This window comes from Gracilinanus agilis, chromosome 6 (genome assembly GCF_016433145.1).
Source record: "Gracilinanus agilis isolate LMUSP501 chromosome 6, AgileGrace, whole genome shotgun sequence".
NCBI classification, from domain to species: Eukaryota; Metazoa; Chordata; class Mammalia; order Didelphimorphia; family Didelphidae; genus Gracilinanus; species Gracilinanus agilis.
Genome location: NC_058135.1, coordinates 179,967,555 through 179,983,774, shown reverse-complemented (window position 1 = coordinate 179,983,774; position 16,220 = coordinate 179,967,555). Strand labels below are relative to the sequence as shown.

General features: G+C 34.6%; 1 protein-coding gene across 1 annotated transcript in view; it reads left to right on the top strand.

The window, feature by feature from the left end:
* Positions 1 to 213: 213 nt before the first annotated feature.
* DTHD1 (death domain containing 1) overlaps positions 214 to 16,220 on the top strand; it is a 70,713-nt gene continuing 54,706 nt past the window's right edge. Inside the window, exons 1-2 of the mRNA XM_044681748.1 lie at positions 214 to 481; positions 3,087 to 3,732. Of these exons, the coding sequence (XP_044537683.1) occupies positions 214 to 481; positions 3,087 to 3,732 (914 nt within the window). The remainder of the gene's footprint in view (positions 482 to 3,086; positions 3,733 to 16,220) is intronic.

The following is a 16,220-nucleotide window of genomic DNA, read 5'->3' as shown; positions in this document are numbered from 1 at the left end:
GCTCACTGATTTCCCAAAAGCCTCTCCTTTGGTCACCTAGTAACTTTACATTGGTTAACAACAATCTAAAGTTCAGCAAAGAATTAACTGTTATGCTATTTAAAGAGGACTCAATTAATGAACTTTGAATTCTAGGTTTGAGACATAATAACTGGTGACAAGACTGAATCTATTTATTTATTTAGACTTGCTAATAACAAGGAAATGGATCCAATGGAAATGGATTTACCTGTGGGTAAACTAAGTCAACTATTAAAGCAGATTTGGTGGCATAGCCAATCGATAAACCAGACCTTTTTGTGCAGTGACCTTCAAGATAAGGACGGAGAAGGAGCCTGGGTCTCTACAATGATCTTGTTGTGTCAAGAACTTAATGGGGCTCTCTGCCAACATTTGGAACATGTAAGCGGGACACTACAAGTCACTTGTCAGCAACTGCACATTCTCCTTGACAAACAGAAACCTTGCATTTGGAGAGAAGGCAAGTAAATATATATAATACCTTGCTGCAATTATAATGAATATTTCATATAGCAAGCCATACTTGATATGGTGATCCTAATGCTTTCCTTTCAATACCATTATGCTATGTAATAACAAAGAGAAAAACTAGGATGCCCTCAAAAATGAGAGATGAAATCAATTTCTTTGTATACTTCTATGACTTATTTTTTACCACTGAAGTATAACATTAAATAATCCATCCAGTCTCCTCATCCAAATATTCATCTTTATTTCACATAAAATTAAAAATATATTAAGTCAAATTTGCCTGTTATAAAGTCTTATAGGAAATTCATAGTTTTCCTTACAGGAGACTTAAATAGAGTGAGTTTGGAAATACAAATTGGCAATATTAGGTATGCTAAATTCACTAAGTTATCCATTTTCATCTTTTGATAAGGCTACTATGCAAATTAGAGGAATGCTATATGCATAGAAAATCTTGATTTCAAGAAAGAATTTGATAAAGACTAAATATTCTCCTGTGCAGATGATTTGCATCTCATGGATTAACCATAATCAAAAGCTATTCATTGATTGATGTCAGCATGAAAGGAGGTCTCCAGTGGTATCCCCTACACAGGTTGTTATCAGTAAATCTCTCCTTTTAAACATTTTAACAGTGACTTGAATAAAGATCTAAAAGGCATGTCTTAGATTTTTTGATGACACAAGGCTGTAAGGGACAATCAATATGTTAGATTGCAAAGTGAGATTAAAATATCTCAGAAGAAAATAAACGATTCTTTCCTCTTCTCTTATCCACCCTTCCCTCAAAGAGAGTTAATAGCCCTAACTATATACAATTTTGCATTTGGGTTAAAGGCTCAATAGCATCCCATATAAAATATCTAGGTCTGTTTGTTGATCCTAACCTTGGGATGAATTGACAATATGACAAAGATGCTAAAAACTAATATAATAAAGGAATTGGGATAAGGACTGGTCTTCTGATTTTACTGCTATTGGGAAATCCTAGGTAAGGAAACTCTCGTTGTCAGAGTAGTTCAGCACCTTCCCTCATCTTAGAGACAGAGTTTTTGGATGTCTTGGAGACAGTTGAGGTTCTTGAAAGCTGATTGTTAAAATTTTCAGCATGTTCATTTGTACCTTGAAAATAAGCAAATGGTACAAATGAGAGTATGATTAATTTTTTTTTGTTGAATTCCAGACTTAAGAACTCATTAAGATTCTAGATTTAGAATGAGTACTTGAATTCTAGATTTAAGAAAAGTGATGGAGAAAATAGTAATAATGCAGATTAAACTTAATAGTGTGTTTTACATTTTTGAGAACTTTCTGTTAAAAATTTACCAACATACCCCTGCATAGATTTTTTGATTCAAGTACCTAAAATTTAAGTGACTTCCCTGGAGTCCCACAATAAGTATGTGTTAGAGGTAGGACTTGAACCATTCCTGTTAAATATAATAATAAGATGAATCATTCATTCATTTAAGAAACATTTATTGTGCACCTTTCTTCAAGATATATCTTGGACAATGCTGAGGATAAGAAATGCCTAAAGTGATCTTTATTTCCAAAATTGTATTTTAAAACCCATTTAGATCATGCTTGGTAGTTTACCGAGTCTTCCCTGCCTCCCCACACTCCTCCTCAGGTAACATAATGGAATGAGATGGGAAAGCATTTATTAATCTCTCACTATGTGACAAGCACTTTGCAACAAGCTTATATCATTATTATTGATAGAAATATAAAACCTCACTATACTCTGTTGTTTAATCATGCAGTTGTGTTCAATTCAGGATGCTCCACTTAATAAGGGACACTGACAAATGAAAAACTATTGGGAGAAAGATAGACGATATACTTGGAAGCCATAATAATAGTTACTATTTATATCAGTTTTAAGGGATAAAAAACATTTTATATACATAACCTCATTTGAGTCTCATAACAAATTGTGAAGTAGCTACCATGAGCATTATTAATCCCATTTTATAATCAAGGAAGATGAGGCTCAGGAAAGTTGTGACTTTCCCATAGAAACATGTCTAGTTATGAGTAGAAGGTAGATTTCAAAGCCTAGTTTCTCCTGACTCAAAGGCCATATGGTTTTTTTCATACTGCCTCTCCAGAAACAATGTCATATAAAGAATGGTTGAGGGAGCCTAGGGCTTTCATTTTGGAGAAAAGAAGGCTTCCAGGAAATCTGATAGTTGTCTTCAAATATTTGGTGAGTTACCATGAAGAAGAGTGGGGGAGGCTTGTTTTGTGTTGCTGCAGAAGGCAGAACTGGGATTAAGGGATGAAAGCTAGAAGGTAGATTGAGATTTAGAAGAAAGGACTTTATAGTAATTAGAGCTGTTCAGTGATGACTATTCACTGTGCAGCAGCAGTTTATTATATGGGATATAAGAGGTTCCATATTAAGTTGTCTTTCTAGACCAAAGGATGATCAGACTGAGGATGTATGACTTGATTAAAGGATGTTGTAGACAGAATTTTTATTTTGTATAGACCCTTCTTTCTCTAAGATATGATGATTCTATTGGATAAATACCTGTGGTATAGAAACAATCTGATTATCATTTGTATTCATTGTTTTTTTAAATTAGAAATTAATGCTCTCATAGACTGCCTTAAGAAAATAAGTGATTATTTGAAGAGCACTGTTATACATCTTCAGAAAAAGGAAAAGGATATAGTTAATTTACAAGCCATGAATCACCAATATATTTCACTACACACACAATCTACCATCCAAAATATCTTCAGTGGAACAAACATTTCTGAAAAAGGGAAAATGGATTATATTGAAACAGCTCATGATTCCAGTCAACCATTTCCTCAAATTTCTCCTCCAAGTGAAGGAGAAAGTCACAGTATGAGCCAAATCCAGACACAAGAAAACAAGGAACTGATGACTTCTGCATATGCGGAGGAAGAAAATATCACATTAATGAATGGAAATGTCATGAGACAAGAAATGGAATTTAATGAGATGTCCTTGGAAAATATGGCAGAAAAGCTTTGTAAACAAATAGAGGCAGCTGATGGAGAGAAAAATAATGTGAAAAGGGAAGAAATTAATGCTACTAGATCTAGTAAAGAATTTCCAAGAGAATTTCAAAGTATTATGGAGAATATGAATGAAGAGAATAGAATGTCTTCCATGAATGATATTGAGAATAGATATGGGGGAAATGTTCTTACAAATGATTTAGAGAATCTAAGCCAAACAAATCAAGTCCTGGAAAAAGCGTAAGTAAATATATTTTTCTTATTGATATATGTTTATGGGTATAAAAAAGAATTTGTATACATGATCAAGTTTATTCCTCTATTGATTACAAAAAGTTTTTCAAACAATAATTAATTCCTCTAAACTTTCCAATAAAATCATGAAAGGTGGAGTGGCTAATTAGCCATTGAAAAGATAATGTCTGAATACATATTCTAAGCAAATAAATACATACTCAACAAACATTTATTAAGCACCTAGTATGAATAACTCTTTGTATTAGGCTTAGAGAGATAACAAAGATAAAGGGATAGGGACTTTTTACCTGGGCAGTGTAGTTTACTGGCACAACTGTAATTAGAATTATGGTACTAGATAGAAGGCATTGGGTAATAACCCATACCTGTGCTATTACATCCATCTTGATCCTTCTGTTGATGAGTATGGTTTAGCTGTCAGGTTGGGGTTATTCTAAGGCAAGGGTTTTTAATCATTTTTTGGTGTCATTATGGAACTCTAATTAAAGCCTATGGACACCTTCTTAGAATAAGATTTTCAAATGCATAAACTAATCTATATAGAATCACAAAGAAAACCAAATATATTGAAATATAATGATAAAACATTAAAAAAAGAACATTCATAGACCCAGGGAAGGATCCTTGCTAGGGTGATGAGTCCATGTTGGGAGTAAAGGGCAAACTTGATCTTCTGTTCTTTTAGTGACAAGTAAGCAATAGTAGCTTTTTGCTTCTTAAGACCCTTCCTAGAAACTATTGGAGCTTAAGGAGGAAATAGATAGTAAAACTATACGAGTGGGAGACCTCAGCCTTGTTCTATAAGATCTAGATAACTCAAACCAAAAAGTAAATAAGAAAGAAGTAAAAGATGTGAATGAAATCTTAGAAAAATTAGAGTTAATAGATATATGGAGAAAAGTAAATAGGGATAAAAAAGGGATATATCTTCTTTTCAGCAATACGTGATTCATTTACAAAGATTGACAATATACTAGGGCATAAAAACATTGCAAACAAATGCAGAAAAATGGAAATAATGAATGCAACTTTTTCAGATTATAATGTGATAAAAATTATAATTAAAAAGGGTACATGGAGAGGCAAATTAAAAGTTAATTGGAAATTAAAAAATCAAATTCTCTAAACTGGTGGGTTAAAGAACAAATCATAGAAACAATTATTGATTACATTGAAGAGAATAATCAGTAAACAACATATCAAAATTTTTAGAATACAGCAAAAGCAGTACTCAGGGGAAAATTTATATCCCTGAGTGCCCATATTAACAAAAAAGAGAAAGAGGACATTAACGAATTGAGCATGCAACCAAAAAATAAAAACTAGAGAAAGAACAAATTAAAAACTCTCAGATAAAGACCAAATTGGAAATTCTAAAAATCAAAGGATAAGTTAATAAAACTTAAAGAAATATTGAACTAATAAATAAGTCTAGGAGCTGGTATATTGAGACCCTTCCTAGTGGTCTGATAATTTGGGTGTATTACTAATCTATCTCATGGGAGAGTCTTCACAACCTAACTTCCCTCTGCCATAATGGATCCTACTATCTCAAAAACCATGTTGGAAAAGAGAATGTATATCACTATGAATTAGTCCTTGATTTTCTAATTTCAGAGCCAGTTACTTTTGTCTTTGAAATATTTATGTAGAACTCCTTACTTTGCTTATTTAATTTGGCAAACAATGTCAGGCCTGTTTTTGGTCTCTTCACCCATTAATGAATGAATGAATTTATTTAGTCAACAACCCATTTAGCAATACTTTACTAAGAGCAAAACACCACTTGAGATTTTGGGTAGTAGTACAAAAATATAAACTATGATATCTACCTCCATGGACTTTCTTGTCTATCAGACACTATGACAAGCAGAAATGTTGTAAAGTTATTATGTAGTTACAAAATCATGGCCTCATTTGCTGTTAATCCAGTTCTAGAAGAAAAGGGGAGAGTAGTAAAACAGAATCAGGGAGAGAGCTTTTAGAAGGGAAAGTAGTGGAAGGAAGGGATAAAGGCTGGAATAAAGGGCAAGTGATATAAGAGAAATTAATAAACAGGGGAAAATCAGACCAAGGAGCAAACTAGGACAACCTCATGATGTATTCTACTAACAGTGAGAATGAGGGGGCAGGCAATTGTCAGTCACTCAGTACTTGGCCCTTTAATGTAACCTCCCAAGTTTTATGCCCTGAATCATCTGTCAGTCTTTATGTGTCACTCATGTCTCATATTCCAGTTACCAATCCCTCCTATCCCTTCTAGGTTCAGGTGTTGTTTTCTTTCATTCATCTCAATAACATGGTTAATTGGATTAGTACTTTAATTAGCTAAGCAAAGGCATGGCAAAATGAGGAAATCATTAGCCATTTGTATGGACATTTCAAACACTTCCTAATTCTAACCAGAAACTAAATCCTGCTCCTCAGACTAGTTTGTTTTTCTTGAAAAACAAACTAATCGGAGGAGCAGGACTCTAAATGGAAGGGGAAAGAGATGGATGACCTGTTAAATAATTTACTTCACAAATTCCCACTATATCTTATGTAGAAAATATAGGGAGGAGAAGCATAGGGTGCCTCACATTGGTAAATTCACAGATTGTGACAACTTGAAAGTCCCTTTGGATCTTTCTGGACAGAGCAGAGGCTACTCACCAATATAAGGTGTTTTCTTTCCCTCTGGTCTACATATTCTGGTCATAAGCTACTCTAGGTTTCCTGTCACTAAGGTTGTGTCAGGATTCCAGTTTATCCCTGAGAATCTGTGAAAGCTATTGGGGTGGGGAGCTCCTTAGTAGTACTATAGGCTGAGGAATAGAGGATTACTTTCTCCTTTGCTTCTATATTTCTGAACCTCTATCCTTTACTTTTAAGTTCCATGTTCCCAAGTATTGTGTCTGACATGTCTCATTCCAACTAATTTGATCCGCCTTGTCAACCAAATCATTTGGAAATGGTCTCTGTCTTAGCAGTTCAGCAGAAAGAGTAGAATATATAGATTTGGAACTGGAAGAGACTTTGAAGATCATCTAATCCATTTATGTCATTTTACAGATGAAGAAATTGAGGTCTAGAGAGATAAAGTGTAGAGAAGTAAAGTGACCTCTCAAACATAACAAAAATAATAAATAGTTGAGATGAGATTTAAATCAGTGCTTGGCACATACATAGATACAAAGTAGTTAAATAAAAAAGTAATTTGAGTAGAACACTAGTAGTTGAGGATATACTGACATAATTATCTTATTCCCAAAATGTATGTTTGATGGAAAATATTCATTTTTCATGAGAGCTGGTGTGTGACATAGAAAGGGGTGGGAAGGAGAGAGAGAAAGAGAGAGAGAGAGAGAGAGACAGACAGACAGACAGACAGACAGACAGACAGACAGAGACACAGACACAGACACAGACACAGACACAGACACAGACACAGACACATAAACAAATAAGCCAGATGGGGGATGCAAGATCTTCATTTATTATGGCAAAGAGAGAGGTTTTTATAGAAAGTAGAGTATAAGTATTAAATCATTCTTAGGGGTGTAACTTTCCCATGGAATATTGTTTATGAAAAGACATTACCCAAAACATTTCTAGGGCATTTCTACAAACCCAAGCAATTAAGGAATATTGAAAATAACTTAATAAGTTAGGGGTTTAAAGGAATCAGGGGAAAAGACAGTCTGGGTCATTTGGTCATGACATTACAAAAGCTTCTTGGTCATCAAAATAATAAACAACTCAAGGATTATTATGAAGGAAGCTTTCAGGAGATGTCTTAAATTAAGTTATAGCTAGACAATACTTTTTGAGCTGCTTTTTTGAAATAGGGCCTTGCCATGAGATCAAGTATGTCTTTTATGGCTGCTTTTCCTTAGTGAGTTTAATTTGTCTTACACATTACATACACTATATGACATGAGTCATATAGTCTCACAAATTTTTATAAGGAAAATCTATTTTGCCAGCTTGTTTTTAATCATATCATTGACATTCCAGTTTGGTGAAGACTTTACAATTCCAGATATTTGCAAAAAGTCATTTAGTAGACAAAAAATTACTAATTTGCTTAAAGGACCAATTCCTTATTCATCAATGAACCCTGGTTATTTAAATATTATATTTTGTTATTTAATTAGTATTCTAGTTTGGTATAGTGAAAAGAGATTTGGAGTCAAATAAATAGTCATCAACCATTTTAAGCACTTACTATACAAGGCCTCTTTCAGATGCCAGTCTATTATTCTATTCAACCAAATTCTGATATCAGGGCTAGAATTTGAACTGCATTAGCCCTTAAAATGAGAGAATTTTATTTTTTATTTTAAGTACTTATAATAACACAGGCATAGGTGATGTAATAGCTCCTATTAAAATTTCTTGATTTGCAGCTGAGCATGTTCCATTGATCATGAGTTTCAAGAAGCATAAAGGCCTGATGTGGAAGAAAGGCTTGGCTTTTATTCCCATTCCCAGCCCTGCAACCAAGTAAAGATCACCTATAAGAGAACAACTTAGTATAGATGTTTAGAATCACACTAGCAGTGTGGTTCTGTGGGGTTTATGAGTGATAAAAGGATTGTCCCATTCTTATTAAAAATAGTAGAGAACTTTGGAATAAACAGAACATTCCTCAAAATAATAAATAGCATCTATCTAAAACCATTAGCCAATATTATCTGCAATGGGGATAAACTAGAAGCCTTCCCAATAAGAGCAGGGATGAAGAAAGGATACCCATTATCATCACTACTATTCAGTATTGTACTAGAAAGGCTAGCTATAGCAATAAAAAGGGAGAAGCTGAAGGAATTAGAATAGGCAAAGAGAAATTAAAAGTATCTCTCTGCAGATAATATGGTGGCATACTTAGAAAATCAGAGAATCAACCAAAAACTTATTGAAACAATGAACAACTTTATCAGAGTTACAGGTTATAAAATAAACCCATATAAATCATCATTTCTTTATCCTACCAATAAAGTGAAACAGTAAATGATATAACGAAATTTTAATATAACATTTAAAATCATAATATAAAATTCCTGGAAGTCCACTTGCCAAGATAAACCCAGGAACTACATGATCACAGGCCCAGCACTGTATTCACTAAGCAACCTAATTGTCCTAACAGCCTTTAACCACACAATCTCAGATAATGTTCTCCTCTCAGCCACTATCTTTGTCCATATAAACCTTCCACTGGATGATCTGGTGAGAAGAGGAAAAAGTCAATTTCAGATTTGCCATTAATCCCATCATGGTGCAGTTGTGGTCCAGTCTCCTCCAAGAAGATGGGGAAAGGGCTACCTACTCTCTTGGAGTCCCTTACTCAACTCACTCTATTCCTACTCACTCATCCAAAGGACACACAGGCTTGGAGGGTGTTTAGGGGATGCTTCATATGACCGAATAGACCAGGAATCCTACAAGACTTTACATGTCCTAAGGAATGAAGCTCAACTGTGTGATTAGCAGGAAATCTTTAGAGATGAAGACCTGGTACAGTGTAAATGCCCTTGTATTCATGCCAGTGCTGTTAAACTCTTGCATTACCAAAGCCTGAAGCCAGAGATGGAGAGATAGAAATAACAAGGGAAAATGAAAGGTGATGCTGCTTGAAGTACCATTTCTTTGGATGGACTCAGATTTGGTATTCTGGCTAGGAAGGTTTCTTTCAAAGCTATCTGAGGCCTTTGAAAGAGAGTTTCAAGTTAACCTTTCATTCCAAATTGAACTGGAGTTCAGGTAGCAAGAAGATAGATTTGATGAGCCCTAAAGTTTCTTCTTTAGTCAACAAACTTTTATTCAGCACTTACTACGTGCCAGGCACTGATTGCCTGTGATGAACTTTGCTGTAATGAAGACTATGGCCAAATGAAATGAAGGATTTAGGGGATACTGTGTTAAGTGGGGTTAAGAGACTTCCCCAGGGCACATAGCTAGGAAATATTGGAAGGCAAATTTGAACTCAGGATCTCTTGTCTCTAGGCTTGGCTCTCAATCTACTGAGACACCTGGCTGCCCCGCTACAATGGCTTTTAAAACATCATTCTGCCTATAGTCTTCACTAGACTGCTAAAGAGTTTATGGCACCAAAAAAGTATTTTTAAGAATTCCTATTTTAAGGTCTCTTGGTTCCTGTCTTGGGAGCCTGTGGGTGATAGAAAGAAGTTGCTACAACCCTGAGGATGTAAAAGTCAAGTAGATGATAAGTCTTTCTAGATTCATCTTTCCTTAAATAATATAATTCTATGTATGTTAGCCGGAAAGCCTTTTCCTTTTTCTTTCTTAAAAAAAAAAAAAACACAAACAAACTCTTTACCTTTCTCCTTAGAATCAATACCGTTCATTGGCTCCAAGGCAGAAGAGTGGTAAAGGCTAGGCAATGGGGGTTAATTGACTTGCCCAGGATCACACAACTAGGGAGTATCTGAGGCCAGATTTGAACCCAGAATCTCCCATCTCTAGGTCTAGCTCTCTATCCACTAGGCAACCTAGCACACCTAAAACAAAGGCTTTTTCTGACATGACCCCTATAAAAATTTGGAACTGGGGGGGTAACAGTGATTGGGGTGAGTTCAGGGGACCATAAGCATAAATAAACATGAGCATAAATAAACATAAGCATAAATAAACATAAGCATAAATAAACATAAGCATAAAACAACTGTTTGAACACATGGGCTGATGGGGATATTATTGGGTATGAAGACACTAAATGATAACTCTAGTCCAACTATCAATAATATGGAATTAGGTCTTGATCAATGATACATGTAAAACCCAGTGGAATTGTGCATCATCTAAGGGGTCTAGGGGGGCTGGGGGAGAGAGGGAAAGAACATGAAATATGTAACTATGGGAAAATATTCAAAATTAAAATTAAAAAAGAAAAAAATGGTGTTAAGCCAAGGATAAAGTGAGAATTCAATTAAGGTCAAATGATTTACCCCTTATACAAAGTAGCAGATGGAGGTAGGCTAGTGAGAAGTGGGTAGGGGGATCCCCAAATAATTTATAGGTAATGAAAGCAGTGGAGTTTTCTGATGTGATTGGGCAAGGAAGCATGAAACCTCAATATCCTGGGTTCATTCTCTTAAAGGTACTCTTCTCTCCCTTTCCAGACATTTAAATATAGTCAGGCAGAAAGATGATTGAGAGAAAGGTATTTAGGATGTGATCACTTAATCCCTGGCCAAAGAGCCATTTCCATCTTGTAAGAGGTGAGGATGAGGTATGTTATAGAGAAAGTGAGTAAATCTTAGAATCTTTAGGTTGAAGGAGGGATAAAGGTGAAGGTAGGTATTAGGAGGAGGAATGAAGGGGAACGGCTGAATGTAGGGAAGGAATGAATGAGGTGGTATATTGGATGGTGAAGGAATAGGAGAGGCAGCTTAAAACAGGCTAGAGGCTGAGGATACTTGGGAGATAGGTTGAACCCTTCAAGGCAGGAAAAGTATCTCTATAAACACAAAGGAGTTGGGCCAGTCAGAAGTGTTTAAATCTATCTGGAGTGCTTCTCTTGTCAGTTTCTCATTTGACTCCTCCCTGTCAGTGAAGCTGATGGCATGAAGAAGTCTTAGGTAAAGACTTCCTGCCAAGATGGATGCCCGTAGTTCCCTCAAGAAATAAAAGAAAATGATTCCTTCCCTCTTCAGCCCTTGCCTAAAATTTTGATATAATGATTCACCAGAGGGTTTGAGTAGGTAACAAAGGAGGTTTATTAATATTAGGGTTGATCAGAAAGGAGAGAGGGGTTTAGGGTTTTGTAATAGCCTCTAAGGAGAAACTGAAGCTGGGGGAAGGGTCAGGAGAGGGTTAGACTGAGGGAGAGCCTGCTCTCTCAGTCCGAAGATTTGATTGCCTTAAAGTAAAGTATATGCTAGATCAATAAAATAAGGGATAGGTTGATCTAAAGGTGTCCTACTTGCCTACAGAAAACTAAACTCACAATGTCTAAACACCAAAATCACAAACACCCTTCCTCCCAGAGCCCAAAGGAAAATTCAGAAAAGATAAACAGGGATATGATATGTAGAGGTCAGGGAGAGGTCCAGGAAAATCAGCTAAGTTCAAATTGTCCAGAGACAAAACACAGGCCAATCAAAGCCAAAAAACCAAAAGCAGAGCCTCAGTTGGAACGTCAGTTCTCTTCAAGCCTGAGGTTCCAACTGACTTTCTCTGAAGATTCCAAGGCTTAACTGCCGGGGCTGTTTACAGTTGACTCATTGCCAGAGCAAAAACCTCTATTGCATCTTTGCATTACAGGTATGAGGAGGGGCTGAGAATGTTAACAGAGTGCTTAAAGCCAGCAGAGACTGCACTAAGTTGGAACTGTAGGGCACAGTGGAGTTCATCTTTATTACTTGGGTCTTCGAAATAGTACTAACAAAGTGTAAGGAGGGGTCATGGTACCATGTGGGTAAAATGTATTTCTGTGAGTGGTAGAGACAAATTTAGAGTTTAAAAATGAATGGGGTGGGGTGTGGAAGGAAGGAAAGTGAAAAAAATGCTTTTTATTTAAGTGAAAGGGAAACTTAAAATGATTTAATGAAGATAAATCATTCTACCAGAGCATCCCAGGAAACCACCAAGAATCCCAGCTTAGCAGTAGAAACAATCACTTCATCTTCTATAGTTCCAAATTTTGTTGCATATGACTTCATGACAGAGTAGTCTTCTACCTAATCTAGAACCTAATAGGAACACAATTTAGTCTCTAGTTTTCTTGTCTCTGACATCTAGAATTGAGGATTATACAGTTTTTCAAATGAAATAAACTTTTTTTGGTCTTTTGTAGAAAGGTAAATATATTGATCACAGAGCTGGATCCCTCTAGTTCAGTATTAGAACAGTCCATGGTCTTATTCTATTGACCAGAGCAATCTGGTTCCTACAATCATCTTATCCATCTTCAGGAAAACCCAAGAAATGGACACCAGGAATTCTGGAATTTAAACCAAGAAGGAAAAAAAACAACAACTTCTTGAGAAATATAGTAACTCATGCAACACAATTCATGTGAAGAAATTTTTTCATATCAGGCTGGAAAACCAATCTATTTTGGTCTAGTTCTGCTAAGTGTCCAAATTATATATTTAGGTCATGAGTTTAGAAAAAAAAGGAAAGAGTAGGGAAAAGAAAAAGGAAAAAACTAAATTTTGTCTAAATTTGGGGCCTTTGACTTTTATCCTCATTTTCAAATTATCATTAGAAATTTTTCTTTCAAAGAGAAAGGGGATGGTTTTTTAAATTTCTAAGTCAAATAATAGATATTAACTATGTTAAGCTCAAACTCCTATAAGATAAAAAAAATTATAGTTAACTTTGCTTTTTAATTATTTTATATGGAGCATATTTATTTTAATTGCCCTAACTTTGAATTATAGAATTTGAGAATTAGAAGGGACCACACTAATTATTTAATCCAAGGATTTACAGCTCAAGGGCCAAATCTGCCTTGTCTGTTTTTATATAGGCCTATGAACTAAGAATTGCCTTTACATTTTAAAATTACAAAAAATATTTATTTAAAAATATTTTTAAAAGCATTCAGCTCTGGGCTTTACAAAAATAGGCAGCTGGACAGATTTGGCCTTCTGTCATAGTTTACTCACTCTTGATTTATTTAACATGGGAAATTTTTTGTTTATTGTTATCTATTATGGTAGCTATTCTGCCCCACTTTTTGTCATCTGTAAATATGATAACCATGCTATGTCTTTATCCAAGTCATTGATAAAAATGTTAAACAAGACAGGGCCTAGCATGGATATTTGAGACTTTCAACTGGAGATCTCCTGCCACATTGAACCATTTACAACTACTCTTTGAATTTGTCTATCCAATTAGGACTAAATCCATTTGTTTTTGCATTATCATCTGTTATTTTCCATTCTATCTTCTCCACAAGAACGGTTAGCTATACTTTATCAAATAATTTACTAAAATCTAGATAAACTATACTTATAACATTCCTATCCTCTACTAGTTTAGCAGTCTTGTTAAAAGTTGAAATAAATTTAACTGGCACGACCCATTCTTGAAGAAGTCATTCTGATTATTTTTAATCACTGATTCCCTTTCTAGGTACTGTATTTGGCAATTATCTCTTATTTGTTCCAGGAGTTTCCCAGAAATCAAAGTAAAGCTCACTGGGTTATACTTTACAGATTCTGTTCTCTTCCCTTTTGTGAAGATTGGGATATTTGCCCTTCAATCTTACAATACCCTTTCTGTTTTTCATGATTTTTCAAATATGGACAAGGGCTCAGTGATCATGTTGGCATGCTTTCTTAGGACTCAACCATGTAGTTCATGGGGGCAGGCAACTTAAAAATCAATTAAGGGCAGCTAGTTAATCTCTTACAGTCTCTTTGAACATAAACTCCTTACTATTCATTTTCCTTTTGTCATTTCAAATGTAAAGGTCATTCCCCTTGGCAGGGAAAACAAACAAAAAGGAAAGCCTTCTCTATGGTGTCAGTTTTCATGGTAGCAAATAAGTTCTATCTTGTTGATCTTCCTTTTTCTCTCAATAGAGCAAGAAAAAAAAAAAGAACAAAAACAAATTATGCCATTTTTGTGGTCCCTAACTTCCTTTCCCAGCTTCAGTTAATTCTGGAACTTTAGGCTTACAAACATTTTTATAGGATTTTGACACTCTTACACTGCCTGACCTTGCTTCTATGTTCTATACTCTTATTTTAGAATTATGTCTGTTGATAAATTTCCCAAATATCTATATTGGCCTCTTCAGATATATCCTATAGTTCTTCACTGGATTTTTTTCCCCTTTGAATCTTCAGAACTTCATTTGACTATTTTCCATCTCTTTGAGACTGATATTACCTGAAGATTTTGTAAACCACCAAAACTTATCTATCTTTCCTCTAATTCCTTGGAAATGATCTTTCTCAAAATATTAGATAAATGATAAATTCTGACCATACTTCCTCTCTCCTATCACAGACTTTTAGATGAAGTGGTGACTTCCCTCCAAGGTTCCCATTATTTTCTCTCCAGAAATTAGTTCTTTTCTGTTAATGGATAGAATTTTGTTCCATGACCTGTAGACCAGGAATCAAGCAGGAAAAATCCTAAGAAAAGAAATGAAAACAAGAGCTTGGTTTATTCTACAGCAGTTTAGTGAAGGGAGATTTCTTTCCCCCTCCAGTAGGACATAAAGGAAATTAAGGTTGATATATGTTGATTATCTGCTGGAAAGAGACTTGAATGTTAAAATAATCAAACTGCATAATTCTGCTCTCAGAAGACATCTTTTATTGTCCTTGCATATCCCTGGAATACATGGCCACCTCATCTTCACCTCTTAAAATCCTTAGCTTTTTTTTTTTTTTCAAGGCTCAACTCAAGTACCACCACTTCCACTGGTGGTGGATGCTTCTTCTAGAATCTTCAGTTGTTTGCACTTTCTTCTTAAAGCAATCTGATCCCTTTGATGAAGTTATATGAAGAAGATTATTTGTTTAGGCTTTGATTACAGAAAAGTTACCTGCTTGCTTATACTTAAAAAAAAACAAAAAACATGGTTATGAAAGAATTCTTTTTATCATGGTAAAGTACTAATACCAAGCATAACAATATAAAAAAGTCACTAGAACCTTTTCTAATAAATGCAGACATAAAGGAAAAATGCTTCTTTCCCTATCATTATTTGAAAGCAATTCTGGAAATGTCAGTGATGGCAAGTAAAAAAATTAAAGGCATAAATATAGACAAAGAGAAGAAAATAGTTCTCTATTGGAAGATGATATTGTGGCTCACCTTCATAACTCGGGGGAATCAATAAAGATGATTAATAGCTTCAGGAAAGTAGTCAGGTAAAACATAAATTTCCAGAATCATCAGAATTCATCATTGTAATAGTCAAACAAAAGATGAAATGGAGATAAAGAAGTAGAAAAAAAATCTCATTCAAAGTAACTACAAAATGCCTAAATTGTCTAAGAGTCAACTTAACAAGGCACACTCAAGATTTAGGCTCATCTCTAAGGGAGCAGGTTTATAAAATATAGTTTGTATTCATAGGAATTCTGCTTTTGTTAGTATATTTATGGAATGATTCATGGTTCTGTAGTAATAAAATCAATGCTGCTAGGGTAAGTTGGGAAATTATTAATTGGAAACAATATTTACATAAAATATCAGTAAATAAATAGTCTAATATTTAAAATATATGGAGAATTAATATATTTATATATATGTGTGTGTATATATAAAGTGTATGTTTATAAATTTATATATACATATATATATATAAAACCAAGTCGAGAGTCATTTATGAAATAGATGACTAAAGGATATGAATAAACATTTTTTAAAAGAATTGTGAATTAGCATGATCAAATGAAAGATTGCTCCAAATTACTAATACTAAGAAAAAATGTTAATTAAAAACAATGTAGAGGTTTCACAGATTGTCAGATTGTTCAAGTTGAGTAAAA